Source organism: Bubalus kerabau, chromosome 20 (assembly GCF_029407905.1).
Source record: "Bubalus kerabau isolate K-KA32 ecotype Philippines breed swamp buffalo chromosome 20, PCC_UOA_SB_1v2, whole genome shotgun sequence".
NCBI classification, from domain to species: domain Eukaryota; kingdom Metazoa; phylum Chordata; class Mammalia; order Artiodactyla; family Bovidae; genus Bubalus; species Bubalus kerabau.
The window spans coordinates 16,551,722-16,576,148 of NC_073643.1; the positions used below are offsets into that span (position 1 = coordinate 16,551,722).

At 47.2% G+C, this 24,427-nt stretch overlaps 2 protein-coding genes across 4 annotated transcripts in view; one reads left to right on the forward strand and one right to left on the reverse strand.

The window, feature by feature from the left end:
* The window catches only part of CCDC13 (coiled-coil domain containing 13), a 32,673-nt gene extending 13,145 nt beyond the window's left edge, over positions 1-19,528 (reverse strand). The window contains exons 1-8 of the mRNA XM_055557161.1: positions 19,449-19,528; positions 18,338-18,558; positions 14,314-14,462; positions 10,721-10,863; positions 9,045-9,134; positions 4,406-4,522; positions 3,095-3,199; positions 387-545 (exon numbers count right to left, since the gene is read on the reverse strand). Of these exons, the coding sequence (XP_055413136.1) occupies positions 387-545; positions 3,095-3,199; positions 4,406-4,522; positions 9,045-9,134; positions 10,721-10,863; positions 14,314-14,462; positions 18,338-18,558; positions 19,449-19,472 (1,008 nt within the window). The 5' untranslated portion in view covers positions 19,473-19,528. The remainder of the gene's footprint in view (positions 1-386; positions 546-3,094; positions 3,200-4,405; positions 4,523-9,044; positions 9,135-10,720; positions 10,864-14,313; positions 14,463-18,337; positions 18,559-19,448) is intronic.
* Positions 1-24,427, forward strand: part of LOC129634824 (atypical chemokine receptor 2-like) — a 139,858-nt gene that overhangs the window by 19,700 nt on the left and 95,731 nt on the right. The window contains exons 4-9 of one of the 3 annotated variants that reach the window (XR_008705922.1): positions 417-566; positions 1,875-4,714; positions 7,072-7,219; positions 9,344-11,072; positions 15,803-19,645; positions 20,273-22,880. The gene's annotated coding sequence lies outside the window, so the exon portion shown is untranslated. Of the gene's footprint in view, positions 1-416; positions 567-1,874; positions 4,715-7,071; positions 7,220-9,343; positions 11,073-15,802; positions 19,646-20,272; positions 22,881-24,427 lie in introns of those variants that run through there. The other 2 variants (XR_008705923.1, XM_055557154.1) reach the window with 2 other exon arrangements.

Genomic DNA, 24,427 nt, shown 5'->3' on the forward strand with positions numbered 1-24,427 from the left:
GTATTGGCAGGTGGGTTCTTTACCACTGAGCCACCTGGGAAGTCCCAGTCTGTCTTCTGAGGACCCTCAATCCCTGCCTGGGTGGCGAAAAGAGAAAAGCCATGCTTTGGTGGACGACACTAAGCCTAATGTTCAAACTGAAGTGTCTCACCCCATCAAGAGCTAGTTTCAGGCCCAGCATCTCCATAACAGCCATAATGGGGCCACCCTGATACTCATGAAATGGGCTCGGGGTGAGGAACCAGTCAGGCTGCTCAGGGTGGACCAGCAGGGCGTGAGGAGCATGCACAGAGGTGACCCCGAACCTCAGAGCCTCTGAGTCTTCACAGACGTGGTTGTGGTCTCCCGGCCCCACATGCCCCTGACCTCCTGCCGGGCACACTTACCTCCCATCCTTCCTGTTTTTCCCTCTCCAGGTTGCGGATCCGCAGCAGATTTTTCTCCTGGGCCGACAGCTTCCTTGAGTCAGGATAGACAGACAGCTCACTGGCTGTTTCTTCGGACCGGCTCCGGGTCTGTCCCAGCTGTTTCTCAAGCTCTCTAACCTGAAGGTGGTTCCACAACGGGTCTGCAGTGAAACTCGACCCCTCAGAGGGGCCGCCCTGTGACGCGATGGATGCATGACCCCCCTGGACAGATGACACCGCAGTTCCAGATGGGTGTGGAGGCCCCTAGGAGAGGGACTGTGGTGGGGGAGGGGTGGAAGGGGTCTGTGGCAGCATCCTGAGCAGAACAAGGGAAGACACTAGAGAGGCTTTGCTTGGCAAAGAGAAACTTCAAAGGAAATGAGAGAAATCACCCTATCTCTGAGGCCGAGAAGCAGATGTGGAGCCCCAGGAACTTGGGAGGGAAAGGACAGCAGGTCTCAGTACCAGGAATAGCTAACAGACAGGCCACCTGAGCCTGGGGACGCTCCTCGGGAGACCACGGGCTCCTGCAGGAGATGCTGCGAGGGAGGGCAGGGTGGGGAAGCTGGGAGACCAGCTCAGAGCCTCACTGGCTGTGACTCTGCAGATTACTTCTCTGAATCTGAGGTTCCTCATCTGTTAAGGGTAGGGGATCTATGAGTACACCCTGTATGTTAGGAGAGTTCAGAATCCCAACTTGTCTGAGCCTGGGAATCCCCAAGATGTTTCTTGGGGTGACAAATCTTGGGGCCCACTCCAGGGGAAGAACACTGGGATTTTCATTTTAAACAGGTGCTATAGATGATTTTTAGGTTAGGCAGCTTTGAGAAACCCCAAAATGGCCTCAAAATGACGGCGGAAGCCCTCAGCACAGGGCAGGTGGAAGTCATCCTACAGAACAATGGCTTTATCACTTTGAGTTTAATGTGGATAACCCCTAGGGCCCTTCTAACCCTGATTTCTGTGTCAACACAACATACATGGTGTGACCCTGAAAGTGTTAGTCACTCAGTCATGTCTGACTCTTTGCCACTGTGTGGACCATAGTATGGCCCACTGGGTTCCTGTGTCCATGGCCAGGAGAAAAATTCACTGGGATCCCTGGTAAAGGGCTGCAGGATCAGCGCCCTCCTGTGGCACTGTGTGGTAATTCCATTTAAGCGCTAAAGAACACTTGCTTTTATCCATTTATTTACACAGCTTTACAACACTAACGCAACCCACTCCAGCGTTCTTGCCTGGAGAGTCCCAGGGACGGGGGAGCCTGGTGGGCTGCCGTCTATGGGGTCGCACAGAGTCGGACATGACTGAAGTGACTTAGCAGTAGCAGCAGCACAACACTAACAATAATAACTAAAGTGCTGAGTGCTTATTATGGCCAGGCACTGTGCTGGGTGCTTCCCAAACATTATTTTGTCTAACCCATAACAATCCTATAAAGAAGGTATTATTATCTCCATTTTACAGGTGCGGAGACTGAGACACAGAGATGAAGAGATTTGTTCAAAGACACCAAACATGTAGACCAATGACTGAGGCCAGACTCAAACTCAGGTCTCTGGAAGCTCAAGGCCACACACTGGTTGTTAATTACAGTTTTTTGGAGACGTCTTCATTTGGCTTCAAGGATCCCACAGGAGACCCTGAGAGTAAAAGCCACTGGAGAAACTGGGGTGAAGGCGAACCTGCACGTGGCAAATCGTGGAAGTGGCCCACCTAATCGCGTGCCTCTTAGTTTCTTGGTCCAGCTAACCTCAGACAGCGTTTCCTCCATGCCAGGCACTGTGGCAAGCGATTTACACATGTGCACGCGTTCAGTCCCCCCACAACCTGTAGGGTAGATGCCGTCATTATCCACAGTACAAAGAGGAGGGAACTGAGACACAGAGATGAAGCAGTTTGCCTGAGGCCACACAGTTGGTGAGTGGAGAGCTAATATTTGCTGGTTTTTAAAATATATATATTTATGTATTTGTCCATACTAGGTCTCAGTTGGGACACATGTTAGTTGTAGGATGTGGGATCCAGTTCCCCGATCAGAGATCGAACCCAGGCCCCCTGCATTGGGAGCATGGAGTCTTAGCCACTGGACCACCAGGGAAGTCCCAGGGAGCTAAGATTTGAATCCAAGCAGTATGGCTGCGGAGCCCCTACTCCCAGCCTCTTTGTTGCCGTTCAGTCACTCAGTCGTGTCCGATTCTTTGCGACCCCATGGACTGCAGTATGCCAGGCTTCTCTGTCTTTCACCATCTCCCGGAAATGCTCCAAAATATTTAGAACATAAAAAGGGAGACAGGCTAAGTTTTTTTTTTTGGTGGGGGGTGGGGTGGGTAATTGAAACTTTCAAAAGCCTGCAAGCATTTGGACAAAACTGGAAAAAGCCTACAATAGTCCTGCAAATTTACATGAACTAGGGGGAACAAATCTGCCTGGAGTGAAATAAATCAAAGGCATTTGTTGAGCTCCAGTGCCTGGCATGTAGTGTTCCATAAATGCCTGTTCATTAAACAACAAATGAAAATCAGGCTGGTTGGGGAGAATGTGAAACAACAGGCTTGCGAGTGCACTCTGCAGAACCTAAAGGCCTTTTTTGGGTTCTGTGTCTCTTAATGTGGGTCATCATGGGTCTTTCTAGGGCATCTCAAGCCTTATGTTCAGGGCCAGGAGGAGCCTGATGACTCACTCACCTTGCTCTGCAGGACAAGGATCTGTTGAGCCCGACCCCTCCAGGTCCCAGGCGAGGACAGGAGCTGCTGGATGTTCACATCTTCCCCAACCTCACTAGTCAAAACCTGAAAAAGGTGGGGCCTTCAGTATGACCCAAAGCACAGTATGTGCAGAAACAGTGCTGGGTGCCTGGCGTTCCCAGAAGACCCGGCCTCCACCTGCACAACCACCCCCCTCTCCCGCCTCCCCACCTCAAAGGCCAGTTGACCACGCTCTACGAGCAGCTCTCCCTGGGAAAGCAGTAAACCCACCTTCCCCAGCACTTCCCGGTGATGCTCTGAGCAGACAAGGAACTGCTGACAGTGCCCAGGTGGGGCCGCCTGCTCCTGACACATTCTGGGATGGGTGAATCACAAAGTTGACCAGGACCTGCTTCCTAAATTTGTTCCCCTGTCACCCTGAACTGAGATTGTTCTGGAGGTTACAGGGACGACCTCGCCACAGGGCCTTGCCCTCCGTGCAAAGCCACAGACGAGGGGCCGTGTCTGAGTGCAGCAAGGCAGGGGCCTACCAAATGTCACTTGGGGATGTTTGCTTCCAGAAGGGCCCAGATTTGTGGTTGTTACAGGGAGATGTTCAGGCTCAACCTCAAGGCTTTGAGGTAGAAACAGTACACCCCAGCTTGTGCCCTGGGCCCCTCTGTAGCCTGTCATGGAAACTGATCTAGCGTACCAAGTCTCTGGTGCTTGTTTCCACAATAGAACTCTGTTTTGGAAATCTTGGCTGGTCTTAGTGGTTCCAGCAGGGAAGACAAATGCCAGAGAATTCACTATGTAAATAAAAATAAATAATGAACCAGCTGGGCCTGCCTCCCAAGTCTGAGCATTTTCCTTTGAAAGGGGCCTTTAATCCACAAACAACCTTTCCATTTTCTAAAATTAGAGACAGCAGAGGACAGGAGGTGGGTCTTGGTAGGCTTCCAAGTCCAAGGTGGCTTATTAAGGAGACACCCAGGGTCTGTTGGGGTACACATAGCACAGGGAAGGTTTAAGGGACTTTCTAGGGTGGACAGCACTGTCTTCCATCCAGGGTTGGGTGGGCACCACAAGGGCCTCTGTGCAGGGACCTGCAGGCAGCCAGCAATCCCCCTTACCAGATGGGTCTGTTTAAAGAGCTGGTGGAAGGATGTTACTGGATCTGGAGCCTGACCCAGAACAAGCAACATGATGCTCACGGGACCAAGCTCCTGAATGGAAGCCATTGTCCAGCCGTGCCCTTCCCAGCCCTAGTCCAAGCCATGCAAGAGGACCTGAACTCTGACCCAGAAGTACCTTCTGGGCCATCCGGAGCTCCTGCTTCACAGCTTGGATCTGGTTGCGGAGGTCACTCATCTTCAAGTTTGTGGCCGCCAGCCTGTCCTGCAAGACTTTCACCTCTGGGTTCTCCGGCTGGTTGGGAAAGACAGGGAGAGAGGTCACTTGAAACCTAAATAGTAATAATACTCACAGCCCCCGTTTCTCCAGGTGTGTGCAGGTACCACGCTGAGGCTCAACAAGAGGAGCCCATCTCATCATCATACCCACTGTGAGGTAGGTCCTGCCGTCAGACCATTGTGGATGCAGAGCAGAGGCTGGTGCAAGGTGAGCCCCTTGGCTTGAGGGACCTGGTAAAGGGGAGTGTGGATCCTGGCAGCCCAGTGCTGGGGCCTGAGCCCTGTGCTCAAGTGTGGCCCACACACGTGTGGACACCTGTGGTTGACCACAGACCGGGAGCATCTGGAGGAGGCTGTTCCCCACCCCCAGACACTCACAGACTGTGGGCTCTGCTGTGTGTAGAGACTGGCATCACAGCAAATCCACCCTCACTCAGGATGAAGAGGGAACGGGTTTAGCTTGGCAGGAGGGCCACAAACATTCTAACTCAGGGCCTCCCTCTCCTAGAATCGTCAGACTGGGCCTTGGACTTTCCTGGCAGTAAGCTCACTAAATAGAAATAAGGACCCAGGGCTTCCCTGGTGGCTCACTGGCAAAGAATTTGCCTGCCAATGCAGAAGACACGGGTTCAGTCCTTTATCTGGGAAGATCCCACATGCAGCAGAGTAACTGTGCCCATGTGCCATAGGTACTGAGCCTGTGCTCTAGAGCCCACGAGCTGCAACTCCTGAAGCCCATGTGCCCTAGTGCTCTGCAACAAGAAAATCTACCCAATGAGAAGCCTGCACACTGCAACTAGAGAAAAGCCCTTGCAGCAGTGAAGACTCAGCACAGCCAAAAATAAATAAATAAATGAATAACATTATTTTTTGAAAAAAGAAATAAGGACCAGTTTAATCCCCCAGTGCTCCATTTCTGTGGTATAAAGAATTGCAGGAACCATGAAAACTCTGCCTGTTAGAGTTCTTAGCAGTGTTTTTTTTTTTTTACTAATAATTTTTCATGTAAACTATTTGGATGAAATTTTTCTCAAAATGGGGAGCTAATGTGCTCCCCATTTCTGACTTCAATAGAAGTTCCTGAGGCTCACAGAACTTTGGCATTAAAGGGACTCCAGGGTCAGCCCATTCAAACCTTTTCCATAGGTGATGAAAATAAGTTCCTGAGGAGGGAAATACATGCCCTCTCAGGCACACAGCTGGCTGAGGTGGCAGCAGTAGAATTAGAAGCCTAGTCATTCCCTTTTGCACCAACTGATTCTCCAAATTTAAGCTGCTGCTGATGCCCTGGCATGGTGGCAACAGGTACACTGGTTGGTGGGCTGAGGGTCCCACTGGCAGTGACACAGACCATCTGCCCCTGTCCCAAGACATCAGGTGGAGTAAACTTCTGGGAAACAAGGTGGATACCACAGCAGCTTTCTGATTTTTTTCTTAGCAGGCACAGATTAAAACTTCCGGGGAATTCTTGTGAAAGATAGACCCTAGGATACTGGGGGTGGGGAGTTCCACAGACCCCAGAGGTTCTGGGCAGCCCCTGTGAAAACCACTGATCAAAGTAACTAGACCTGCACACACAGCCAGGAAAGCCTGGACTCATGGGGTCTCATCTAGGAAATGCTTGCGTCCTCACAGCGCCACCATGAGGCTGAATAGAGTAACCAGTGTGAGCAGTATTTGCAACCTGAGAACTTAGGCAAAACACAAGGGCATCTTTTTTTTTTTTTAAACCTAATTTTTTGTCTGTCCTTCCCTCGTCTGGCTGTCTGCCATCCCTTCCCAATGCTGTTGGGGGCCTGTCTGCCCCCTGCTAAGGTGCTGCTTTGAATCTGCCCTGGGTTAGGAAGCAGCAGCCCCTGCCTGACAATCCCCTCCCGCCCTATCCCCCAGGCTCTGGTGGGTGGTGGTGCAAGAGCTGAGAGAGCACTTGAGAGCATGAGGGCACAGAAAGGGCACTCAGATTGCATCTCGATCTGGAGCCCGGGCAACCTCACACCTCTCCAAGCCTCATTTTCTCGCCTGTGAAATGGGGGCATCTTATACCAGCCCCTGGGGTGCCTGTGAGTGTTGATGGGATAATGCATGTAAAGGTGCTCCCTGGGGCAGATTCTGACAGATGGTGATGCCCAGAGGGCATAACTTGGCTTGGGTCGGCAGCTGGCAAAAGTGGCTGAGGGTTAAATGGTGTTCTGGTGAGGGCATCACCCCATCTGCTCTGCCACACCTCACCCCCAACTTGGGAAGCTGTGCCAACCCCACGTCCTTGGCATTTCAGAGCTGTTCCTGCCCAGAGTGAGATACCACAGGCTTTCTGGGGGTCTTGGCTTTTTCCCCTGAGGGAATACCTGAAATGGTGTCCAGGGGGAGCAGACAACACCAAGGCCACACACAACAACAGCTTCATGAGGCCCCATGCAGAGAGGGCATTCAGTTCTACTCTGGAATGCACTTGGAGCTCTGGGCCCGGTCGGTGGTGAGCCCGCAGGCTATGGAGCATGGCCCAGGCCTGGGTTGGGCTGAACAGTCTAATGAGAGGGACATGGCTATTGTTCTTGCTCTCATTAGAAGAGGCCCGGGAAGACCCGTGTCCTGAGGAGTGGAGACTGCAGCCCACCACCTACGCTTCCATCAGAAACCTTCCATCAGGCTCCCTGCTGCCAGAGAATGAAGTTGGAACTCCTCCTCCAGCTACTGTCAAGGCTTCCTTCCGCAGGTGACTCCACCCCAGCTTTGTTTATGTTCCCCTTTTCCTCCTCATGGGCCCTGGGCTGCAGCCAAGTGTTGTCTAACTGATGCCCAGCTAACAAACAGAATAGGAACAGTGACACAGTGATGCTTTCCTGCTCTGAGCTTGCGCTGCTTCTGCTGGAAGGACCACCCCTACCTTCCTACTCCAGCAAGGCCACCTCAGGAAGCCCTTGCCCATCCCGCCTCCTGGCTGCCTCGGGTGGAGTGTGTTCCCTCTGTGAACTCCGAGCCAGGGGGCTCTCCCTGAGGGCCCTGTCCCCGCCTCCTCCCTTCAATATGCCTTCTCATCTCCCCTATTGTGGACAGTGAGCTGGTCTTTGATTCTCTGTGTTACAGAAAATTCCATCAGGTTCAACAAGTGACCGAATGAGCAGTTTCCCACCCAGCACAGTCCCACTCAGAGATGTGGATGTACATGGGGCAGCTTAGCAGCATCCCCTAGAGCTGGGAAAAGCACTGAATGACATTCAGACTGGCCCCCGCTGAAGGCGGAGCCCCTCCACTGCCTCCCTAGCAATGAGATGGGTCTACACAAGACTAGCCTTCAAGAGATATGTCACCCTGTACATGGAGGGGCCCATCACTGTACACCGAGAAGAGGACTGAATTCTCCTTGAGACAAGCATGAAGTGGCTTGACCCTGAGTCATAGACAACAGGGAAGATTGGGTGGAAAAGGGGGCATTGAACTGGAAGTACTGAGGCTTGGATTCCGTTTCACCAACTCATTTGGCTTAAGAAAATGATGGGGAGATTTCCTTGGCTGTCCAGTGATTAGAACTTGGTGCTCTCACTGCTGGTCAGGGAACTAAGATCCCATAAACCACGTGGTGCAGCCAAAAAAAAAAAAAAAAAAAAACCGTGGGGAGGCCTCCTGGGATGTTCTTGAGTGTGTACTCAGTTGCTCAGTCATGTCTGACTCTTTGTGACCCCATGGAATGTAGCCCATCAGGCTCCTCTGTCCATGGGGATTCTCCAGGCAAGAATACTAGAGTGGGTTGCCATGCCCCTTCTCCAAGGGATCTTCCCAACCCAGGGGCTGAACCTGCATCTCCTCTGTCTCCCACATTAGCAGGCAGATCCTTTACCACTGAACCACCTGGGAAGCCTGTCCTTGAGACTCTGAGCTATTTATTGTCTGTCTTGGGTTTGGTGCCCCTCACCAGTAGCCCACTGGGTCAGGCTGCCTTCCTTTCATGGAGCTGTAATTCCCATGTCTTAGGTTTCATGGAGGCTCATTGGCTAAGTAAAAATGGAATCTTGGAAATAGCCCCCATTCCCAGTAATCACTTTTACTCTGTAGATTTGGAGTTCCACCAAGGGAAGACTTCCCACAATATGGACTGCCTCCTTCCAAAACCAGGGTTCCATTGAGGAAGAGTGAGCTCCCTGTCCCTGGGGTAAGGTAGAGGCTGGATGTCTCACCAGTGAAGGCTGTAACGGAGATCCTTCATGGCTGGGCTGAGAGTGGGAGGCCAGCTGCACCAGGCCTTCCCTCCTGATCCTGAAATTCTAGGATTCTGGGGTCCTCAGGCCCCTGCTGACCTCCCTCTCTGGGAACTAAATCAATTAGACCCTCACTAGCCTTCACTGGGGCATTCCTGGCCTCAGACGGTGGACTTGGTCACTGTGCCCTGATGGCTACTCTGAGGATGCTGCTGCAGCGGTGGCACCGGCTCAGCAGTGGGGGGAGGTGGACCCCGGAGAGAGACACCTGCGCCCCCATGGAAGAGGGGAGGCCCAGGCCCATGGCTGCCTCTCACACTCCCCAGCACAGAAGGGAATTCATACCAAGACTCTGTCTCCCATCTGGGTCCTTGGTGGCTTGGCTCCTGTGTCAGTGGGTCCCTTGGCTGGCAGCCTGGCCTGGGCTATCTGCAGCTGAAAAAGCAAACCTGGCACTTAATATTTAATTCTGCTCAGTGGTTGTGGCACCTTGCGGGAAGTGCTCTGGTGCTGCTGTCGGATGTGCGGTCACCGATCTCAGTAGCCTGTCTCTTCAGCTCACTTTAAGGCCCATTAACGGAAGAACTGTCCTTTACAAGCTGCGATGGGAAAGGGTTTAATTGATTGTTTGCCCCATTCCCCAGTCACAGTGGAGCAGCCCTAGGATTCATGAACAGCTTAATAAATAATGATTCTGCAGCCATGGTCTGCATCTAACAACAGCCTGGGAGACAGAAAAGGAATTACGGACTTCACCTTACACTCAAGGAAACAAGGTCAGAGATGTTAAGAAACCTGCCTAGCAGGCTTGTGGCCTGGTGGCCAAGACCGCTGCTATATACAGACAGTCAACTGACCCTTTAAGGGCTTCCCAGTTGTCCTTCACACCAAGACCACCCCTGTCTGACATGGTTGGGCACGACCCGCCCTCCCACCTCTTTCACCTCACCTTGATCCACGCTTGGCCACATTGGCCCTCTTTCAGGCCTTTATCCATATTTAGGTCCTTGCACCTGCTGGGTCCTCTGTCTGGAGGCCCCTGCCTCAACCCTCCGAGTCTGGCCCCTTCTCATCCTCCAGGGACCCACTGCCCATGCTACCTCCTTGAAGGGGCCCCCGATGCTGGTCTGACTCCAGGAGGAAAAGAATCAGGCCTATTTTGCTCTTCACAGTCTCCCCAGGGCCTGGCACAGAGCCTGAGATAGTTCTCAAAAAAAAATTTGTTATAGAATAAAGAAGCTCTAATGCAATGCCAAGTATAATGACTGAGGAGGGTTTTGGAGAACAACAGAACTGGATTTGAAGTCTGGCACCACCACATGCTGTGTGACTTGAGAAAGCCTCTTAACCTCTGCCAGCCTCGGCTCCTCCAGCCACATAAGGAGAAGCTATGCACGTAGGTTCATTCCAGCTCCTGAAGGACCATGAGCCACTGGGGCTGTGCCCTCGCTCAGCTGGAGGCGTTTATGATTAGCTGTGAGAGGCTAGGGGCAGCAGAGAGGGAAGGTGGATGAACAGGGGACGAACTGATGGAATGTTCCTGGTTCTAGCTTCAAGTTAGCCAGAATCCCTGATCATGTATCTAACAACATCTTTCTGGTGCTAACTACCTGCTAGGCTCTGTTCTAAGCATTTTACAACAGTAAGTCATTTAATCCTCAGAAAACCTTGAGGTGAGCAACATTATCACTGCCATGTGACAGGTGGAGGAAACTGAGGCACAGGGAGACTGTAACTGGCTCATAGTCACAATGCAAGTCGGTGGTGGAGCTGACATTCACACCTGGGTGGTCAGGCTCCAGGCCTGCATCCTTTCCAGTGTGCTGGGTTACCTCTCCAGGCCTGCTTCTTCCTTGCTTTCCAACAGTCCCCTCTCAGGATGGGACAGACTGACGGACTCAGGGCAAACACTGACCCAAAGTCCTTGCGAAGGACCCAAAGCATGTAAGTGCGTTCCCTCTCTGGAGGAGTGTCGTGGGGTGTGAGGAGCCCCTGGGGCAGGGGCACCTGAGATTCCTCACCTCCTGCTCCAGCTCCTGGATGCGGTTGCTGAGCTGCCGCACTCTGGTCTTCGCGCCCTCGGACTCTGCCATCAGCACCCGGTTCTTTTTGGACAGCTCAACGATTTTGGTGGCAATCACATCCCCAGCCACACCAGCTGTCCCTAAAATGAACGGAAACGGTGAGGTCCATTAAAAACACAGGCCCGCATGTTTGAACAAGCTTGCTGCTGCTGACCTGGGCCAGGCAGTGACTGGGGAAACAAGGAGTAGCTGCCCTCGGCTACCTCATGTCTGTTGAAGAGGATGAGGACACGTGAGGAGAAAGAACCTGGGGAAGGAAACGAAACCTAGAAGTACAGATGGTCCAGTGGTGAGTTTTCTGGTTGTGTTTCCCTCCCAGGACTCAAGAGCATTACAAATCCTGGAACTAGACATCAGAAAGAGGTCAAAGCGATCTGCCCTCTCTCGTCCAAAGGGCAGGCAGTGGGCTCAGAGCAAATGGGGGAAATCCTTTTCTTTTGCTTATTCTTTCCCAACTGTCTTCAGACAAGCCCCACTATTTTTTTTTTAATAATTTTAATTTATTTATTTTTGACTGTGCTGGGTCTTCATTATTGCAGCAAGCAGGGGCTACTCTCTAGTTGCAATTCCCAGCTTCTCAATGCGGTGGCTTCTCTTGCTGCAGAGCATGGGCTCGAGGATGCACGGGCTTCAGTAGGTGCAACACCTGTGCTCAGTAGTTGTGGCTCTTGGCCTCTAGAGCACAGGCTCAATAGTTGTGGTGCATGGGCTTAATTGCTCTGAGGCATGTGGAATCTTCCTGGATCAGGAATTGAACTGGCATCTCCTGCATTGGTAGGTGGAATCTTTACCACTGAGCCACTAGGGAAGCCCAAGCCCCACTCTTAAAGCTGCCAACCCCATGATAGTAGGGGCAGCAGTAAATGGGCAAGCACAGAAATGCTAAAATATCTGGGTAAATAGAATATTTTATATCGTTAAGTTCTTTAAAATATGTATTAATATAATTCAGTTCAGTTCAATCGTTCAGTCATGTCCGACTCTTTGCAACCCCATGGACGGCAGCACACCAGGCCTCCCTGTCTATCACCAACTCCTGGAGTTTACTCAGACTCAGGTCCATTGAGTCAGTGATGCCATCCAGCCATCTCATCCTCTCATCCTCTCATCCTCTGTTGTCCCCTTCTCCTTCTGCCCTCAATCTTTGCCAGCATCAGGGTCTTTTCCAATGAGTCAGTTCTTCGCATCAGGTGGCCAAAGTATTGGAGTTTCAACTTCAACATCAGTCCTTCCAATGAACATTCAGGACTGATTTCCTTCAGGATGGACTGTTGGATCTTCTTGCAGTCCAAGGGACTCTCAAGAGTCTTCTCCAACACCACAGTGCAAAAGCATCAATTCTTTGGTGCTCAGCTTTCTTTATAGTCCAACTCTCACATCCATACATGATGACTGGAAAAACCATAGCTTTGACTAGACGGATCTTTGTTGGAAAAGTAATGTCTCTGCTTTTTAATATGCTGTCTAGGTTGGGCATAGCTTTTCTTCCAAGGAGCAAGCGTCTTTTAATTTCATTGCTGCAGTCACCATCTGCAGTGAAAAATAAAGCCTGTCACTGTTGCCACTGTTTCCCCATCTATTTGCCATGAAGATGGGACCAGATGCCATGATCTTAGTTTTCTGAATGTTGAGTTTTAAGTCAACTTTTTCACTCTCCTCTTTCACTTTCATCAAGAGGCTCTTTAGTTTTTCTTCGCTTTCTGCCATAAGGGTGGTGTCATATGCATATCTGAGGTTATTGATATTTCTTCTGGCAGTCTTGATTCCAGCTTGTGCTTCCTCCAGCCCAGCGTTTCTCATGATGTACTCTGCATATAAGTTAAATAAGCAGGGTGACAATATACAGCCTTGACATACTCCTTTTCCTATTTGGAACCAGTCTGTTGTTCCATGTCCAGTTCTAACTGTTGCTTCCTGACCTGCATATAGGTTTCTCAAGAGGCAGGTCAGGTGGTCTGGTATTCCCATCTCTTTCAGAATTTTCCACAGTTTGTTGTGATCCACACAGTCAAAGGCTTTGGCATAGTCAATAAAGCAGAAGTAGATGTTTTTCTGGAACACTCTTGCTTTTTTGATGATCCAACAGATGTTGGCAATTTGATCTCTGCTTCCTCTGCCTTTTCTAAATCCAACATTTGGAAGTTCACGGTTCATGTATAATGGTTGAAAGCAAATACGATAGCATTCTCTGATGAGATTTTCAACATATACAGATACAATACTTAAGAGTTGTGAGGGTAAAGGGATCCATATGGTGGTAAAGTTTCTTCATCCCACTTGAGTGGTAAAATAATATTTCTAAGTAGGCCGTGAAAAGTTATATGTGTTGTAAGCACTAGTGCAATCATTAAAGAATTGTACAAAGAGATGGAAAAACTAAAGCAAACACGAAAAATCCAGCCAAAGGAAAACCAGTTTATCAGTTGTCCGCAGCCTGGTTTAGAGACATGAACTGAGCCTGTCAGACTTTCCTCTTCAAAACATGAAGGCATCTCCTCTTCCCCTGGAGCCTCTCAGCCTTGAGAGACAGCCTTGCAAAAGCTGCCCCTTTGCATCTGAAACCCAAGCCAGGTTAGGTGTTACCTTCTCTTCAGTATAGCTTTATTTTTAGACAGAAAAGGCCAAAGAATGGAGGGAGGCATAAGAGTTTTTAAGATACCAAATTTCCCTTGCTTTTTAATTCAGCACTGGTCCTCTGGGTACACCTGCTCTTAAGGGCATTTACTAGCAAAGGCAGAGGGGGACACTCCAGCAGATGCCAGGTGAGGCGTATTGCCTTCTGTGATTGGTGACACCGACTTTGTACTTTCTTAGTCAGCCACCTGGGAATTGCTCAATGCATGGAGCAGAGGACAGCCAGGGCCAAGGTCTCCACCAGGTCTGTAAGAATAAGGTCTAGCTTAGAACCACAGAGTCAGTGGTCAATGTCCAGTCCATACCCACAGGGCTAACATACCCAAGGTCCCTAACAGGCCCATGGGGTCAAGGTCTCAAGCAGCAGAGCCAAGGTCCAAGTCAGACCTGAAGAGACAAGGTCCACTCTAGATGCTGCTGGATTCCAGGAAATCCCCATGGGAACAGCCAAATTCCCTGTCTTGTCTACCCTTCTGGCCCAGTAACAGCAAGAGGTATAGAGTAAATGCCTACTTTTACTGGGGCTTTTTTCACGTCCATGTTTGAGTCAGAGTATCAAGATAGAATGGATGCCATCCGCCCACCGAACATGCAGCAGATGCCATGGAGAACTGTCATGAGTCCCAGCGGGTTCACCCACACTGCCTGGAATGCCTGCCCTCTGCCTCTGCTGCTCCTGGTTCCTGGCATGCTGGCCCACCCTGCCTGCTCTATTCCTCTCCCCATCCCCCATTTCTGAGACTTAACTGGACAAGCTTGATTACAGCTGACGCTTGCACTCTTTCTTCACACCTGCCCTCTGGAACTTGCTGTTTGTCCACCCTGTAGGCTCCATGGCAGCTGGGCCAGCCAACCTGGACTCAGGGTAGGAACTGTCATAATGGCAGTGCAGTTACCTGTAAAGGCAAATCTGTCTTCTTCTATTTTCTTTTTGAGATGTTTGATTTCAAAGTCCCTCTCCTTCAGCAACTTATATAATCGCCCGTTCTCATCCACTGTTTCCCTGAGTTGATCCCGAAGCTGTTCGATCTCATCTTCAAGCACCCTGCAAGGGAAAGGCAGAATCACAGGGGCTCAGGCCTCCGTGGCCCAGGTTTGTTGTCCCTGGCTGGGTACTGGGTGGTGACTAGAACTGGCCTGTATAAAACAGGAATGAAGAATTAAGGGGAATCTCAATGAGCAGATTTTTAGCATACTGTTCTCAAAACAATGATCAAGGACACATGCACATAAGTGAAAGGAGCGACAAGCTTTGAATGCTATGGTTTACTAGGGGTTCAACAGAGCTACGTAAAACCCTGCCCAGAGAATTCATACTCCATTCCAGCATCCATGGAACATGCATAAAAATGTATTGTAGGCTTCAAAGGCAATCTTAGCAAACTCCAAATAATGAGCATCATGCAGACCATTTTCTTAAATATTAATTATCTAAAATTAGAAATCAATACTAAAAAAGGGCAAAAATTCAGAAAAGAACTCCAAAGTTGTCATATGCTTAGAACTAAACATACACATACACACACACTGCTAGATTATTTATGGGTTAAGAAGAAATCATAATGTGTATTATGAAGCATTTAGAATGGATTGACTGTAGAAGCAATATATCTGAAAACTTGTGAACAGCTAAAGTGATACTTACAAGAAATTTATAGTCTTAATTTTTAAAAGATTTTTTGATGTGGACCATTTTTAAAAGCCTTTATTGAATTTGTTACAATATTGCTTCTGTGTTTTTTATAATTTAAAATTATTTATTTTAAATTTTTTGGCTGCGCTGGATCTTGGTTGCTGCATGAAGGCTTTCTTCTAGTGGTGGTGCACGGGCTTAGTTGCCCCACAGTGTGTGGGATCTTCCTGGACCAGGGATTGAATCGGTGTCCCCTGCATTGAAAGCTGATTCTTAACCCACTGGACCACAAGGGAAGCCCTGCTTCTCTTTTTTGTTTTAGTTTTTTGGCCCCGAGGCATGTGTGTGATCTTAGCTTTCCCACAGGAATCTGCAGCTCCTGCACTAGAAGGCAGAGTCTCAACCAATGGACTACCAGGGAAGGCCCTCTAGTTTTACTTGCATATTGGATTATAGAAAAAGTAATAGAATTCCAGAAAAACATCTACTTCTGCTTCATTGACTATGCTAAAGCCTTTGACTGTGTGGATTACAACAAACTGTGGAAAAATTCTTAAAGAGGTTGGAATACCAGACCACCTTACCTGCCTCCTGAGAAACCTGTATGCAGGTCAAGAAGCAATAGTTAGAACCGGATATGGAACAATGGACTGGTTCAAAATTGGGAAAGGAGTAGGTCAAGGCTTATTTAACTTATATTCTTATTTAACTTCTCTGCTTATATTCACCCTGCTTATTTAACTTCTATGCAGAGTACATCATGCAAAATGCTGGACTAGATGAAGCCCAACCTGGAATCAAGATTGCCGGGAGAAATATCAATAACCTCAGATACACAGATGACACCACCCTTATGGCAGAAAGCAAAGAGGAACTAAAGAACCTCTTGATGACTGTGAAAGAGGAGAGTGAAACAGCTGGCTTAAAACTCAACATTAAAAAACCAAAGATCATGGCATCCGGTCCCATCACTTCATGGCAAATAGATGGGAAAACTATGGAAACAGTGAGAGGCTTTATTTTGGGGGGCTCCAAAATCACTGTGGATGGTGACTGCAGCCATGAAATTGAAAGATGCTTGCTCCCTAAAAGAAAAGCTATGACAAACCTTGACAGCATATTAAAAGCAGAGACATTACTTTCCCAACAAAGATCCATCTAGTCAAAGCAATGGTTTTTCCAGTAGTCATGTATGGATGTGAGAGTTGGACTGTGAAGAAAGCTGAGTGCCGAAGAATTGATGCTTTTGAACTATGGTATTGGAGAAGCCTCTTGAAATCAAGTCCCTTGGACTGCAAGGAGATCAAAGCAGTCAATCCTAAAGGAAACCAACCCTGAATATTCATTGGAAGGACTGAGGCTAAAGCTGAAGCTCCAATACTTTGGCCACCTGATGTGAAGAACTGACTCATTAGAAAAGACCCTAATGCTGGGAAAGATTGAAGGCAGGAGGAGAAGAGGACCACAAAGGACAAGATGGTTGGATGGCATCACTGACTAAATGGACATGAGTTTGAGCAAGATGGAGCATCTGGGAAATGGTGAAGGACAGGGAAACCTGGCGTATTGCAGTCCATAGGGTCACAAAGAGTTGGACATGACTGAGTGACTGGACAACAATTAGAAGACCAAAGAGGATTGTCTAAGCCTTAAGTTGAGGCCAGGGCTCTGGGTCTCAGGTTAACCCAATAGGAAATCAGAATAGGCGACTGGTATTGCATGTTCTACGTTGTCTTGCAACGCTTTTTTCAGAACTTTAAAACATGAGAAACATGTGATTGATGGGTCTGTGATTGTTTCTATCATTCGGCACTAAACCAGCTCCATAGAGGCAGTTGCTCAAGAAGTAAATAAGTTATAGAAATTATGCACGTGTGTCTGCTCAGTTGCTTCAGTTGTCCGACTCTTTGCAACCTATGGACTGTAGGCCGCCAGGCCCCTCTGTCCATGGGATTCTCCAGGAAAGAAATCTGGAGTGGGTTGCCATGCCCACCTCCCGGGATCTTCCTGACCCAGGGATCGAACCTGCATCTCTTACGTCTCCTACATTGGCAAGCTGGTTCTTTACCATTAGAGCCAATTGGGAAGCTCAAAGGTAACAGTAATTATTGTTGTTTTGTTTAGTTGCTAAGTCATGTCCAACTTTCTTGTGACCCCATGGACTGTAGCTCACCAGGTTCCTCTGTCCACAGAATTTCCCAGGCAAGATACTGGACTGGGTTGCCATTTCCTTCTCCAGAGGGTCTTCCCCCCCCAGGAATCAAACCTGGATCTCTTGCATTGCAGGCAGATTCTTTACCACTGAGCCACATGGGAAGCTCAACTAATTATTAAATAATGGATATTATTAATAATATTGTTGGATACCAACAGTTCAAGTATCCACAAATTCCACTTTCTCCAACTTGGGTAAAGATCATTTGGAAATTGGTCTGGGGTTAACTTAGATCTAATATTTAGGAGCCCTATGAATTTTTCAATTATTGACATCTTAATTTTTTCTAATTAGCTTTTTCAGTAGAACATTGTGAAAACTGAGAAACCATGAAAAGTAAAATTTGTAGATGGAGAAAATAGATTCTGGGTGAAACCAGAAGCAAAGAGATAGCTCAACTGCTGTGATTTTTTTTTTAAGCAAAATGGCTAGCAAACTTTTGTATCAATCGAGACTTCTGCTTCTAATAGCCTATATAAATCACTGCATCTGTATGACAAATTTAGAGCAAAATGAGAAGATTTTGGACTCTTCAACCTTTTCACCAACTATATAAAAGCAATCCATCAAGTGCTTCTTTATGAGCGGTAGGTTTATGTGTCCTTATGTGTCAGGAAAGGGAAATTGGGGCAGAACAATCTCAGATGAGGTTTGGAGCAGTGATCATCTGTGAGTCATCAGAGCCAGCCAACTGGCTCCTCAAAAACCAGTTTTTTCTTTCACGAAAGACAAAATCCAAGTGAATAAACTACAACTGGCTCCTCAAAAACCAATTTTTTCTTTCATGAAAGACAAAATCCAAGTGAATAAACTACACCTTGATGAGTTTCAAAATTTTCCATTTGACTTCACATGGTTTTTGAATAAATTTCATTCCAAATTATGTCTATAGGCCCACAGACCCTCTATCAGATGCAAGAGTCTTCAATAACAATCTCTATGTCGAAAGCTCTTGAGTCTCGGTTGATAAACACACATCTGGCCAACCAGACTGTCGAACTGTCTGCAGTCGTTCTCCCCATCTTCCCTACCTCCCTGCAATGCCCCTGGGACAGTCCAAGCTTGCATTTACCTCTGCTCAAAGCTGGTTTTCGAGTTCTGCTCCCCAGCTTGGAGGACGCTGAGGCCATCAGAGATCTCCAGGGGCTCGTTTTGGTCATCACCTCTGCTTTGGAGGCTCAGTTCTTTTTCCTTCCGTTTCTCCATCTGCTTCTGTAACCTTTTGCGCTGCATCTCTTGCATGGCTCTAAACTGGAGCCTCAAGGTGTCCTGTGAGCCTTCATCCTCTGCCATCTTGCCCTCGGAGTAGGACAAGAAGCCTGAGCTGAAGCAAACTCTACGAAGTGCTTCTTTCTCAAGAGTGCTCGACTCGTAGTAAGCCCTGTCTACAACCCCCCAAGCCTGGAGTTTCTTGCTTAGCTTTGCAAGTGTCCATGTGGAAGCTTGGAAGACCCACCCTCCCTTCAGATCCCCTGACAGCCACAGCTGAACTGTACTGAGCGTTACCGCCCCACCCTACCCCCGACACACCCTTCCATTCCTGACTGTGCCATCAGGATACTCTTCCCCATTACTCAAACTCAACAGTTGACCCCTTCCTATCCCTATAAGCAGTGGCTGTCAACTCTAGCTGAACATTAGAATCTCAGTGTTCTTGCGTGGAGAATCCCAGGGACGGCAGAGCCTGGTGGGCTGCCGTCAGTGGGGTTGCACAGAATCAGACACGACTGAAGCAACTTAGCAGCAGCAGCAGCAGGAGCTCCTAAAATATAACAATGCTGTGGTACATCCCTGGACCAATTAAATATCAATTCCTAGGAATGGGGCTCAGATATCATTACTGCTTTTTTAAAAAAATATTTATTTGTCTGTGCCAGGTCTTAGTTGCAGCATACAGTATCTTTAGTTGTGGCATATGGGATCTAGTTCCCTGATTAGGGATTGAACCCGAGCCCCCTGCACTGGGAGCGCGGAGTCCTAACCATTGGACCACCAGGGAAGTCCCTAATTACTGCTTTTATTGAATTATAATTCACATGAGTAAATTATATGAGTAAGTCGTGACTGTACAGCTCAATAAATCTTTACACAGGTATACACCCCTGGCTCCGGCCAGGCCTCCTGGCGGCTACTTGCTCCCTTGACTCCAGCCGGAATCATTCTGTAGTTTTCCCTGCACTTACAGTGTTTGCTCCGCTGCTCCCCATCTCCAGCTGCAGAAGCTCCTTCACCTCTTCAGACGCTTTCCTGCGCTGTCCTGGCAACCGTCACCAGGGAAACCAGCCACGACCCCGCGTGACGTCATCATGCGTCTACGGCGGCCAAGAGGGCGCCGGGAGTTTGGAAAGGGACGGAGGTGCAGACTACCCGGGTTTAGTAGGTAAGTCAGCCAGCACGGTGGAGTAATGGAAGGGGGCGTGTTGCGTCTTGAGACTTTAAAGTTGAGCTAGTGGTCCGCTTCTAGAACGTAGTTTAAAAGTTTTGTGGGCCAAAGGTTCTACGCAGAGATGCGCATCCCGCAGTCCTGCTGGAAGAAATTAAAGTGAACGATCCCACCATGGAATTTAACGCAGCCTTTCAGAATGTCTTTCGAAAATATAGAACAGTGTCAGGAAAAGGTTATTTTGTGCCAGTGAGTGTAAAAGGCAGGGCACGAAATAGTAACTGCTAAATAAATGTAGTTATGTTTTTAAAACTAGGAACAGAGGGACTTCCCTGGGAATCCCGTGGTTAGAGCTCTGCGCTTCCACTTCAGGGGTCGCGAGTTCGATCCCTGGTCTGGGAATGAGAGCCCGCATGGCGCGGCCAAAACAAAACAAAAACTAGGAACGGAACTTGACTGGGGAGGAATGCAAAGAAATATTGAAGTTTAAAATGGTTGTATTCGAGTGCTAGAATTGCAATGGTGTGTTTTTATTTTTGCACTTTAGAGGATTTAAAATATAGAGCACATGGTTTATTTCCACAGTGGAAAACATTTGTGTGTTTGTTTGTTTTCTTCTTTCAGATACTTCCCAATTTAAGTCACTACTAGATTCAGGTCTTCAGAAAGTCTTCAGATATTTCATGGTTGTTGTTTTCTTCTTTTTTTCTTCATAAGGCATTCACTCCACAGACATGCATGAAGGTGGGCACCAGACCACATATTGCAGAACTCTAGTGCAGTATCACAGCCAGAATATTGATGTTGATCTTTGTACTTGTATTCATTTGTGTGTGTGTTTACTTCTGTACCATTTTATCATGCTTAGGCTTGCATATCCATGATCATCTTCAAATATTGAACACTTAAATCACCACAAGGATTCCTCTTTTGGGGCTTTTATTACTACATCCACTTTCCTCCCTCCTCACTCCCAAAGGGAGTGACCACTAATCTGTTCTCTATTTCTAAAATTTTGTCATTTCAGAAATGTTATATAAATGGAATAGTATAGTATGTAAGCTTTGGGGACTGACTTCTTTTATTCAGAATAGATTTCTGGAGATTCATCCAGGTTGTTGTATGTATCAGTTTGTTCCTTTTCACTGCCGAGTAGTTTTCTATGATTTGCATGTACAACATCTTGTTTAAACCATTTGCCCCTCAGACGACATCTGGGCTCTTTCTAGTAAGGGGCAATTACAAATAAAGAGGCTTCCCTGGTAGCTCAGACAGTAAAAAATTTGCCTGCAATGCAGAAGACTTAGGTTCAATCCCCGGGTCAGAAAGATCCCTTCGAGAAGGGAATGGCTACCTACTCCAGTATTCTTGCCTGGAGAATTCCATGGAGAAAAGATCCTGGTGGGCTACAGTCCATAGGGTCGCAGAGTTGGACAGGTCTGAGAAACTAACAGACACATGATGAGGATTACAAATAAAGCTGATATAGATTTCTGTGGGAACTTAACGCTTTCATTTTTCCAGGATAGATGCCCAAGAGTCCAGTTGAATGATAATAACATGTTTAGTTTTATATGAAACCATCAGTCTTTTCTGTAGAGTGTGTCTACAATTTTACATTTCTACCAGCACTGTATGAGTCATCCACTTTCTTCACATCTTTGCCAGTACTTGATTTGTCAGTATTTTTCATTTTAGACATACTCATAGGTGTGTAGTGACGTCTCATTGTGGTCTACTGTGCATAATGAATAATGATACTGAACATTTTTTTCAGGTACTCATTTGCCATCTGTGTATCTTTGGTGCAGTGTCTGTTCATGTCTTTTGCCCAATTTCTAGCTGTTGATTTGTGAGAATTCTTTATATGTTCTCAGTTCAGTTCAGTTCAGTTGCTCAGTCGTGTCCGACTCTTCGCGACCCCATGAATCGCAGCACTCCAGGCCTCCTTGTCCATCACTAACTCCTGGAGTTCACTCAGACTCAAGTCCATCGAGTCAGTGATGCCATCCAGCCATCTGATCCTCTATTGTCCCCTTCTCCTCCTGCCCCCAATCCCTCCCAGCATCAGAGTCTTTTCCAGTGAGTCAACTCTTCGCATGAGGTGGCCAAAGTCTGGAGTTTCAGCTTCAGCATCATTCCCTCCAAAGAAATCCCAGGGCTGATCTGCTTCAGAATGGACTGGTTGGATCTCCTTGCAGTCCAAGGGACTCTCAAGAGTCTTCTCCAACACCACAGTTCAAAAGCATCAATTCTTTGGCGCTCAGCCTTCTTCACAGTCCAACTCTCACATCCATACGTGACCACAGGAAAAACCATAGCCTTGACTAGACAGACCTTGTTGGCAAAATAATGTCTCTGCTTTTGAATATGCTATCTAGATTGGTCATAACTTTCCTTCCAAGGAGTAAGCATCTTTTAATTTCATGGCTGCAGTCACCATCTGCAGTGATTTTGGAGCCCAAAAGAATAAAGTCTGACACTGTTTCCACTGTTTCCCCATCTATTTCCCATGAAGTGATGGGACCAGATGCCATGATCTTCGTTTTCTGAATGTTGAGCTTTAAGCCAACTTTTTTACTCTCCACTTTCACTTTCATCAAGAAGCTTTTTAGTTCCTCTTCACTTTCTGCCATAAGGGTGCTGTCATCTGCATATCTGAGGTTATTGATATACGTTCTAGATACTAATTATTTGTTGGACTGTAGTTTGCAAATATTTTCTTCCATTCTGTAGCTAACTTTTTCTCTTTACATGAGTTTTCATGGAACAAAAATTTTGACTCATTCCAATTTACCATTTTCTTTCTTTCAGTGTTGAGTGTAAGAACTCCTTGTGTTAGGGGAAGCACACTGACTGAAACCGCCCACCCTGGCCAGGCCCTTTAGTAACCATTCACATGAGTTGTTTTATGACAGGAAATCCTGGTAAGAAATACGGAACTAATAAGCCACCACCAACTGGAAGAGTTTGGGAAAGGTCGAAAGGAGACACCGTGTGTCCATCCACTTCCCAGAATCCCTCTCGCTAGCATCCATCTTGGCTGGGCGATGCGTTGGCCACCAGGAAAGACTGAATTAGAATGATTGGCCAAAGACAACCCGGAAACTAATCCCATCACCGTAAAACCTAAGACTGTGAGACACATGGCAGAGCAGTTCTCCTGGGTTCCCTTACCCTACTGCTCTCCACCCTGGTGCCCTTTCCCAATAAAATCTCTTGCTTTGTCAGCACATGTATCTCCTCGGACAATTCATTTCTGAGTGTTAGATAAGAGCCCAGTTTCACGCCCTGGAAGGGGTCCCCCTTCCTACAACACTTGCAAATCTCATAAGATTTCCCCTTATGATTTTCTAAAAGCATTAGTCTTATGTTCATGATTTATTTTGACATAATTTTTATGTAAGATGTGAGGTTTAGGTTGAGATTCTTTTTTTTTTTTTTAAACCTATGGATGTCCAGTTGCTTTAGCACTATTTGTTGAAAAGTATCCTTCCTCAGCTGAATTGCTTTTGACTCTTTGTCAAAAATCAGTTGTGTAAATTCAACAACAAAAATCCACCCACTTTAAAAATAGGCAAAGGACTTGAAGAGACATTCCTTTCAAGCAGATATACAGATGGCTAATAAGCACATGTAAAGATGTTCAGCATTACTATCCATTAAGGAAAAGCAAATCAAAGCCACAGTGGTGTACCACTCCATACACATTAGAATGGCTATTACATTTTTTAAAATGGAAAATAATGTATTTTTCAAGAGGTGGGAAAATTGAAACCCTTATGCATTGCTGGTGGGAGAGTAAAATGGTGCAGCCACTGTAGAAAAGTTTGGAAGTTCCTAAAAAATTTAAACATAGATTATGATCCAGTAACTCACTTCTGAGTGTATTCCCCAAATATGAAAGCAGATGGATACTTGTACACCAGTGTCCACAGCAGCATTATTCACAATGCTCAAATGATGTTAACAATCCAAATATCGATCTCCAGATGAACGGATAAGCAAAGTGTGGTAACATCCACTAAATGGAATATTATTCACCCATAGAAATGAATGAAGTACTGACATTCTCCAACATGGATGAACCTTGAAAAACATGCAAAGTGAACTAAGCCAGACATAAAAGGACAACTACTGTATGATTCCACTTATATTAGGTACCTAGAGTAGAGACAGGTAGTAGAATAGAGATTGTAGGGGGCAGGGGAAGAGAGAAATGGGGAGTTTTATTATTAAAGAGTATGAAGTTTCTGTTTGGAATGATGAAAAGGTTATGGAGGCCATGATGGTGATGGTTGCATAGTATTTTAAGTATACTTAGTATCACTGAACTGTACACTTAAAAATGCTTAAAATAGTTAATTGTTATGTATATTTTGGGCGTCCCTTGTGGCTCAGCTGGTAAAGAATCCGCCTTCAGTGCAGGAGACCTGGGTTCAATCCCTGGGTTGGGAAGATCCCCTGGAGAAGAGAACAGCTACCCACTCCAGTATTCTGCCCTGGAGAATTTCATGGGCTGTATAGTCTGTGGGGTTGCAAAGAGTCAGACACAACTGAGCGACTTTCACTTTTCTTTCATATATATTTTACAGTATAGTTATTTTTTAATCAGTTGAGCATGTTTGTGTGGATCTAGCTGATCCTTTTTCTAATCCCTAAATTAGGTCCTTCCCACAGTTCAAAATAGCTCCAACGTTAAGCTGGAACCTTTCTTTTCTAAGGTGATAAGATAGATTTCCCTTCACTGAAATAATATTCCCTCTCCCACAAATAAGT